The following is an 8787-nucleotide window of genomic DNA, read 5'->3' on the forward strand; positions in this document are numbered from 1 at the left end:
TTGCGAGAGAGCGTGTTATAATTGAGATAATAAACTTAATAATAAACTTGAATATTTTGTTCTGACCAATTGTAGCCACAAAGCATTACCTTGGCGATCAGTGACACTAAACATGTTCACTGAATGAGACTGTCGTCTCACCTGAGCCATCTGTCACGTTAATGTCTGGCCCGTGAGCCAGGATGACCTCCAGACAGTCCAGATGACCCTGAGACACACAGAGGGGGAACCTACCAGGAAGAGAATAACACTGGTTATGAATATAACCAACAAGAAGATCATCAACATTAATAATGACAACAAAGAAAGTAGAAAATATTTTAACTCTTTACCCTCTCTCACTGATGGTTTGAACATAAAGCAAGTTCAATAACGATTCTCCATTGAAAGTACTTCTTAGTCCAAGACTAGGCTTAACCTGTCAGGGAAACTGGCCCTAAGTGTTTGGTACTTACGCTGACTTCCCCTCTGCATCCAGTTTGGTGGGGAAGAGTCCCTTCTTCACGATCAGAGCAGCTACTTTGTCAGGTTGGTTCTGCCCTACAGCCTGCAGTAGTCTCTCATCACTCTTACTCCTGTCCTGGCTCTGAGGGGACAGGGACACACGGATCATAACCCGGTCACAACCTGGGGCTGATCAGAGCTAACCAAATGACTGTACATGCTGTACTATACAGAGTAGACCCTGACCCCCTATCTGATTACACACTGTACAAAGGTCTGAGTGATGACTAACCATACAGTCGGTCTAGATGAGACACTACTAAATATAATACTGCGTATCTCATCGAAGTGAAATGAAGACGGACACACAGTACCACCTGCTTGCTTTTATGGTAACATTACACACAGTGCACACAATCACTTTCAACTGTTTTTTCCAGAGAAAGTAACCCTTTGAGAGAAAGAACAATGAAAAGACAGCTCAGGTCAAACAGAGAGGGATACCTACCACCAGTAAGATGAAACAAGGACAGAAATAATGCTTCATCAGGCTCAGAGCTGACGATCCATAGAGCCAAAGAGCTGTCCACTGTCTAACCAAAATACTGACACACACAAACATACACTACTCAACTATCCACAAGCCTCAAACACACAGTCAGAGTTGCACACCAACTTAGCACTAAATGACAAAGCATAAATACACAGTATAAATACACAGACAACCAATAACCCACTTGCACAATCCAGAACAGAAGAAATGTATGACAGGAGAGTCATGTTGATGATGCTACATAAACATGAAGTCTATACATCCCTGTACAAACAGAAGTTCACTGCTCTAGCCCTCTAGTCTCACAGCAATGTAGTTCTCCATATGCAGTGCTTTGCTCTCTCAGCCAAAACACCCTCCCCTCTTCCTGCACTGCTGTTAATGTTCTCAGGGACCTACATACTCAGTCTACAGTCTCAACCTGGCACGCACTCTCTCTCTCTCTCTCACACACACACACACACCACCTCCCGCTTTCTGTGCCCTTTTATTTCACACCCCAGCCTAGTACGGTCTTCTCTTCCCACTCCTCTCACAGTCTATCCATTTGTTTCAGTCAGCTCTCTCCCTCTCTGTGCTGTCCTATTTGGGCTAGTCAGCTCTCTCCCTCTCTGTGCTGTCCTATTTGGGCTAGTCCCTCTCTGCTCTTTGGGCTAGTCTCCCCCTCTCTGTGCTGTCCTATTTGGGCTAGTCAGCTCTCTCCCTCTCTGTGCTGTCCTATTTGGGCTAGTCAGCTCTCTCCCTCTCTGTGCTGTCCTATTTGGGCTAGTCAGCTCTCTCCCTCTCTGTGCTGTCCTATTTGGGCTAGTCAGCTCTCTCTCTCTCTCTCTCTCTCTGGAGAAGACGAAGGCTCAGCAGAAAGAGGAGAACAGAGCTGGCTGGTAGTGCCAGGGTAGGGCAGAGAGGACACGCTGATAGAATAATAACATCCTGAATAATCTCTCATCTGACCTGGACGCAGCCATTTACAGGGCTTTGTGATGGCCACTCCAATACTGTGACTTTGTCATCCTTAAGCCATTTTGCCACAACTTTGGAAGTATGCTTGGGGGTCATTGTCCATTTGGAAGACCCATTTGCTGTAACTTCCTGACTGATGTCTTGAGATGTTGCTTCAATATATCCACATCATTTTACATCCTCATGATGCCATCTATTTTGTGAAGTGCACCAGTCCCTCCTGCAGCAAAGCACCCCCACAACATGATGCTGCCACCCCCGTTCTTCACGGTTGGGATGGTGTTCTTTGGCTTGCAAGCCTCCCCCTTTTTCCTCCAAACATAACGATGATCATTACGGCCAAACAGTTCTATTTTTGTTTCATCAGACCACAGGACATTTCTCCAAAAAGTCAGATCTTTGTCCCCATGTGCAGTTGCAAATCGTAGTCTGGCTTTTTTATGGCGGTTCTGGAGCAGTGGCTTCTTCCTTGCTGAGCGGCCTTTCAGGTTATATCGATGTAGGACTCGTTTTACTGTGGATATAGATACTTTTGTACCCGTTTCCTCCAGCATCTTCATAAGGTCCTTTGCTGTTGTTCTGGGATTGATTTGCACTCTCGCACCAAAGTACGTTCATCTCTAGGAGACAGAACGTGTCTCCTTCCTGAGCAGTATGAAGGCTGCGTGGTCCCATGGTGTTTATAATTGCGTACTATTGTTTGTACAGATGAACGTGGTACCTTCAGGCATTTGTAAATTGCTCCCAAGGATGAACCAGACTTGTGGATGTCTACAATTTCTTTTCTGAGGTCTTGGCTGATTTCTTTTGATTTTCCCATGATGTCAAGCAAAGAGGCACGGAGTTTGAAGGTAGGCCTTGAAATACATCCACAGGTACACCTCTGATTGACTCAAATGATGTCAATTGGCCTATCAGAAGCTTCTAAAGCCATGACATCATTTTCTGGAATTTTCCAAACTGTTTAAAGGCACAGTCAACTTAGTGTATGTAAACTTCTGACCCACTGGAATTGTGATACAGTGAAATAATATGTCTGTAAACAAAATTACTTGTGTCATGCACAAAGTAGATGTCCTAACCAACTTGCCAAAACTATAGTTTGTAAACAAGAAATTTGTGGAGTGGTTGAAAAATGAGTTTTAATGACTCTAAGTGTATGTAAACTTCTGACTTCAACTGTAAAAATTTAGAACAAAACAAACATCACGACAAGAGAGACATCACAACACTACATAAAGGGAGACCTAAGACAATAACACAACATGGCAGCAACACAATCAATGTAGATGAAGGGGAGGAGACAGGCTAAAGACCGATTTTTAAGCCTTGTGACAATTGAGACATGTATTGTGAATATGTGCCATTCAGAGGGTGAATGGGCAAGACAAAAGGTTTAAGTGTCTTTGAACGGGGTATAGTAGTAGGTGCCAGGCACACCGGTGTGCGTCAACAACTACAATGCGGCTGGGTTTTTCACACTCAACAGTTTCCTGTGTGTAGCAAGAATGGTCCATGACCCAAAGGACATCCAGTCAACTTGACACAACTGTGGGAAGCATTGTAGTCAAGATGGGCCATTATCCCTGTGGAACGCTTTCAACATCTTGAAGAGTCCATGCCCCAACAAATTGAGGCTGTTCTGAGGGTGGGGGGGGTCTTAATGTTTTGTAGTGTACAACGTTGTATCAAATGGTTAAGTTAGCAGAAAATCAGAAAATAGGACAGGGTATACCAACATTAATAGCAAGTAAAGTAGGCTGGTCCTATTCCCTATAGTGTGATTATGTGTGTGTGTGACCAACATTGTGAGAAACATTAAGATGGATGATAAGCTACACTCTTAGAAAGAAAGTTGCTATCTAAAATCAAAAGAGGTTATTTGGCTGTCCCCATAGCTCGGAGAACCCTTTGAAGAACCGCTTTTGGTTCTAAGTAGAACCCTTTTGGATCCAGGTAGAACTAATTTGGGTTCCATGTAGAACCCTTTCCACACAAAGGGTTCTACATGGAACTCAAAAGACTTCTACCTAGAACCTAAAGGGGTTCTTCAATATGGTGTGTGAGCTCCCTTCTCTCCCTCCCCCACCCCCTTCTCTCTCACTCTCTCCCAGTCTCTAAATGAAAATCTGAGCATCCCTCCCAGTGAGAGGGTAAGTCATTGATTGATTAATTAATAACTTACGCTGTTCTCTTTCAGCTACACCCCAGCAAAGCAGTCATATCACTCTGGCTATGGGGATCTCTCACTAAAACAGGTCAAGGCACACAGGAGTTACATTTCTACTCAGAGCTTACAGTAGAGCTAACTGTACTATAACCTATAGCATAGCCACACAAAGCTATCGCAACCAGCTTCCGTTGCGTAGACATTTAAGACATTATTATATACACAGCATTTGTACAGAATTCTTGTCTTGGGATTGATTACTTTATTTTCACTCTCACATGTCACATTAAAACCACCTGCATAATGAGATGGTGACGACAGAAGGAAAATAAGGATTATTGTGTGAGTGTGTATGAGTTAAATAATTAAAGGCTACCTGAGAGCTCTGGTTACAGCAGATTGGCCTGCTCTCCTGCTGCTCAGTGATACTGCTCAGTGATACCCACACACACACTGTCTGTCAGCACGGGGACCTACACACAATTAGCCACCTGAGAAGAGCCTAGCACCACACATAGCAATCAATACCAGGTTCAAAGAAAGTTTGAGTAAGAAGTTTTACTGCACATGAATACACCTCCAAACTCTAAATGTAATCTGACTCAGTGTATTGTAGATATCAGTGGTTGGATGGTTTTGTAAGAGAGATTCTCCAACTCCTACCTCATTCCTCTTCAATTTTGCCTTGAGGTTCTTCATTTTGGCTTACTGCACTTGGCACCCAGAAAAGTGAAACTCTGAAAAGAAATACACCATTTATTTCACTCACCATAGCATTTCAACACATGGGTTGCTAGCTTTTAACATGTATTCAAACAGGTTTCCCTTTGCATTACCTACAATACAACAATAACCCGGTTTGATGGAGTCGTGTGATAACCACAATTTATACCATGGCATTGTTAAATACTAGTTTCTGATTGGCTTAAAGGGCATTTTACAGCATGCATCATTTCCGTATAATGCACAGTATATCAGCACGGTATATCCGCTAGTGCATTGTGGAACACACCTTCCATTTTGTTCATTATTTTCCATATAGAATGCATAGCCCCTCATTGATTATGCCTTACATATTTTCTAGAATGCCATCATCGAGACAGAGCAATTCTCAGTTTCATTTATGAAGCATTTTGCCTTTTGGGAAAAATAACCTATACATTTACAGTTTTTTTTTTTATCAGTGTTGGGGAAGCTACACTAAAAATATAGTTTACCAAGCTACAAATGATTTCACACGAAAATAATTTACGCTTACACTAAAGCTACCCTTATGAAAAATGTATATTTTAGTTAACTAAAGTTACTTTGAAAAAGTAGTTCACTACATCCAAACTACTTTGGGGAAAAATTATCCTTTGTAAATCTGTAATATCATAGACTACAAATTGCAAGACACTTTGAGGTCATATGTTAACAGAATGTGTCATTTAGCATATTAAACAGAAAAAATGTGCAGGTCTGACGCCAAAAAAAGAAAGGAAATGATTGCCTACTTCATCCAGATTTTATTTGTGCATGAAAAGTAGTGCATAGTACACTGCTACTTGACAAAAAAAGTGAACTACTGGAAACACTACTTATATTTTAATTTAGTTCAACTACCACCAAGCTACTGCAAAATGTAGTTCAATTACTAGTTGAAGTACATGTAGTTCACACTGATTATTATTAAAGTGGTAATGAATAGGTAATGTACATGTAGTAGGCCTACACACATTAGGCTACATACCTCTAAATTATCTTGGTATATAAATAAATACCTGATGTAGAGTGTTGGTACTTGGAAGGGGTTGCTTCGGTCCCATGAGTCGCCTGCTATCGCAACGTACACCACTGATCATGTTGGGACTTTCAAAGGCACCTGCCCTTTCTTCTAGATCCTCCAATCACCTATGCGCAAGAGGTTGGATCAGAGTTTGATTGGCGGGGGTAGATGACAGATTTAGTGTCGTATGTATTTTTTATGTAAACATTGGAGTAACTCATATTTATCAAATAAAGACAAATATTCCTATTTCATCTCAAATTAGCGTAGGCTAATTTCTCGTTATAAATAATCTAGTTCAATGCTGGTTTATTGCTATAAACCATGTTTAACTGCATTGCAGTTTGTCTTGCGGCATGTCACAAATTGTAACTCTAACCACGTCTCCGTACAGAGTTTTTTTGCTAGTAAAGTTATACCTTATTAAAACAAAATCACGACAGCTGTGATGGAAAGAGGAAGTGTCGGTACAATTTTATACAGGCCGACAGATAATTTATTAGTTTGATTTTTAAAATTGTAAATACTACAAATAATTATAATTATAATATTTAAACATTTGTACGCTTGACATGGTAGGATCTATTTATGTCGGTAAAATTAGTTATGAGAGAAATGGCAGTGTAAACGCCTTTATGCTCAAATATTGATATAATAACTTTTCATACAAACTCAGCAAAAAAAGAACCCCTTTTTCAGGACCCTGTCTTTCAAAGATAATTCGTAAAAATCCAAATAACTTCTCAGATCTTCATTGTAAAGGGTTTAAACTCTGTTTCCCATGCTTGTTCAACGTACCATAAACAATCAATGAACATGCACCTGTGGAAGGGACATTAAGACACTAACAGCTTACAGATGGTAGGCAATTAAGGTCACAGTTATGAAAACTTAGGACACTAAAGAGGCCTTTCTACTGACTCTGAAAAACACCAAAAGAAAGATGCCCAGAGTCTCTGCTCATCTGGATGAACGTGCCTTACACGGAACCCAAAACGGCTGCGCGTGTGCGCCATCGTGCATAAATTTATTTTGTCACCCCACACCAAACGCGATCACAACATGTAGGTTAAAATATCAAAACAAACTCTGAACCAATTATATTAATTTGGGACAGGTCGAAAAGCATTAAACATATATGGCACTTGTTGGGGGAAATTATAGTTGAAATGACTAATTATGTATACATTCCAATCAGAACTGACTAGTCCAAATGCTATAATGTATTGTACATATATGAATTTTCTCTCTTGCTCCCATTCCCAATTGTATATAATGTAGTCAGGAGTTTAGTAACAATGACGGTCTGTTCCTTGTACAAATGAATGTACTATCTCCAGGTGGCAGGAACGGACTATCTCCAGACTGTCTAGAATGCTGATTTATACTGACTGACCTTGACTTCAGGCGTGGAGCGAAGGCTCGAGAACTATAGGGCCTCTCTACCGGTGAAAGAGATAAAACATTTAAAAAACGGTGACGCCATTTTCAGTTTATAACCTGTGGGAAAATGTGTATGTAGCAGTACTCTCTTGTAATAAACGCTGTTACCTGACTTTTAAGACTGGTCTCGATCTATTTCATGCATAATTAATGAATTTACAACTCATTAATGAAATAGAAAGAGTGCGAATTTGGTTTTGGCTACAAAACATATAGGAATTTAGAATTCCTCTAACACACTTTAGCTAGCTAATTTGTCCTATTTAGCTATCTTGCTGTTGCTAGCTAATTTGTCCTGGGATATAAACATTGAGTTGTTATTTTACCTGAAATGCACAAGGTCCTCTACTTCGCCAATTAATCCACACATAAAACGTTCAACCGAATCGTTTCTAGTTATCTCTCTTCCTTCCAGGCCTTTTCTTCTATTGACTTTATATTGGAATTGCAACTTTCAAAAATTAGTGGTGTACTCAGCCTGTTAGGCATGCTGCAAGGATTCATGAGGACTGCAGATGTGGCCAGGGAATAAATTGCAATGTCTGTACTGTGAGACGCCTACAACAGTGCTACAGGGAGACAGGACGGACAGCTGATCATCCGCACAGTGGCAGACCACGTGTAACAAGACTTGCACAGGATCAGTACATCCGAACATCAGAACAGCGGGACAGATACAGGATGGCAACAACAACTGCCTGAGTTACACCAGGAACGCACAGTCCCTCCATCAGTGCTCAGACTGTCCGCAATAGGCTGAGAGAGGCTGGACTGAGGGCTTGTAGGCCTGTTGTAAGACAGGTCCTCACCAGACATCACCGGCAACAACGACGCCTATGGGCACAAACCCACCGTCGTTGGATCAGACAGGACTGGCAAAAAGTGCTCTTCACTGATGAGTCATGGTTTTGTCTCACCAGGGATGATGGTCGGATTCGCATTTATCGTCGAAGGAATGAGCGTTACACCGAGGCCTATACTCTGGAGCAGGATCGATTTGGAGGTGGAGGGTCCATCATGGTCTGGGGTGGTGTGTCACAGCATCATCGGACTGAGCTTGTTGTCATTGCAGGCAATCTCAATGCTGTGCGCTACAGGGAAGACATCCTCCTCCCTCATGTGGTACCCTTCCTGCAGGCTCATCCTGACATGACCCTTCAGCATGACAATGCCACCAGCCATGGATGGTGGAGAGCAGAGCACTGTAGGGAGAGACACAATCCCAGGAACAGCACAGACAAACCACACCAGCCAAACAGTCAGGTCAGCTTCTCCTACACGTATCACAACATACAACTTAATCAGAGAAATGATCTAACAGGTGTCATTATGAGAATGATGGATACATAATGACGTCTTTATGCAGTATGTTCAAATCACCAAAAGGGGGCGATAAATGCCAAGCATTAGTATTTGCTATTTTGTCACTGGTCTTCATTGATGATTGTG

The 8787-nt window shown here is 41.6% G+C and overlaps 1 protein-coding gene across 1 annotated transcript; it reads right to left on the reverse strand.

The window, feature by feature from the left end:
• Positions 1 to 106: 106 nt before the first annotated feature.
• On the reverse strand, positions 107 to 5956 carry LOC115145457 (ankyrin repeat domain-containing protein 24-like). Its single transcript, XM_065002790.1, has 4 exons — positions 5891 to 5956; positions 4791 to 4864; positions 456 to 586; positions 107 to 230 (listed from the first exon to the last, which is right to left on the reverse strand). Exons 2-4 carry the CDS (start codon positions 4824 to 4826, stop codon positions 107 to 109), a joined length of 291 nt encoding a protein of 96 aa, XP_064858862.1. The 5' UTR covers positions 4827 to 4864; positions 5891 to 5956.
• Positions 5957 to 8787: the final 2831 nt, after the last annotated feature.

This window comes from Oncorhynchus nerka, linkage group LG17 (genome assembly GCF_034236695.1).
Source record: "Oncorhynchus nerka isolate Pitt River linkage group LG17, Oner_Uvic_2.0, whole genome shotgun sequence".
Classification (NCBI taxonomy): Eukaryota; Metazoa; Chordata; class Actinopteri; order Salmoniformes; family Salmonidae; genus Oncorhynchus; species Oncorhynchus nerka.

Excerpts from the sequence above, each read along its gene's own strand:
- LOC115145457 (XM_065002790.1), bottom strand. The coding sequence starts at position 4,826 with ATGAAGAACCTCAAGGCAAAATTGAAGAGGAATGAG. Across the intron at positions 587-4,790 it reads CAAAATTGAAGAGGAATGAG|AGCCAGGACAGGAGTAAGAG; the intron begins GTAGGAGTTGGA and ends CTGTCCCCTCAG. Across the intron at positions 231-455 it reads GATGCAGAGGGGAAGTCAGC|GTTCCCCCTCTGTGTGTCTC; the intron begins GTAAGTACCAAA and ends TCTTCCTGGTAG.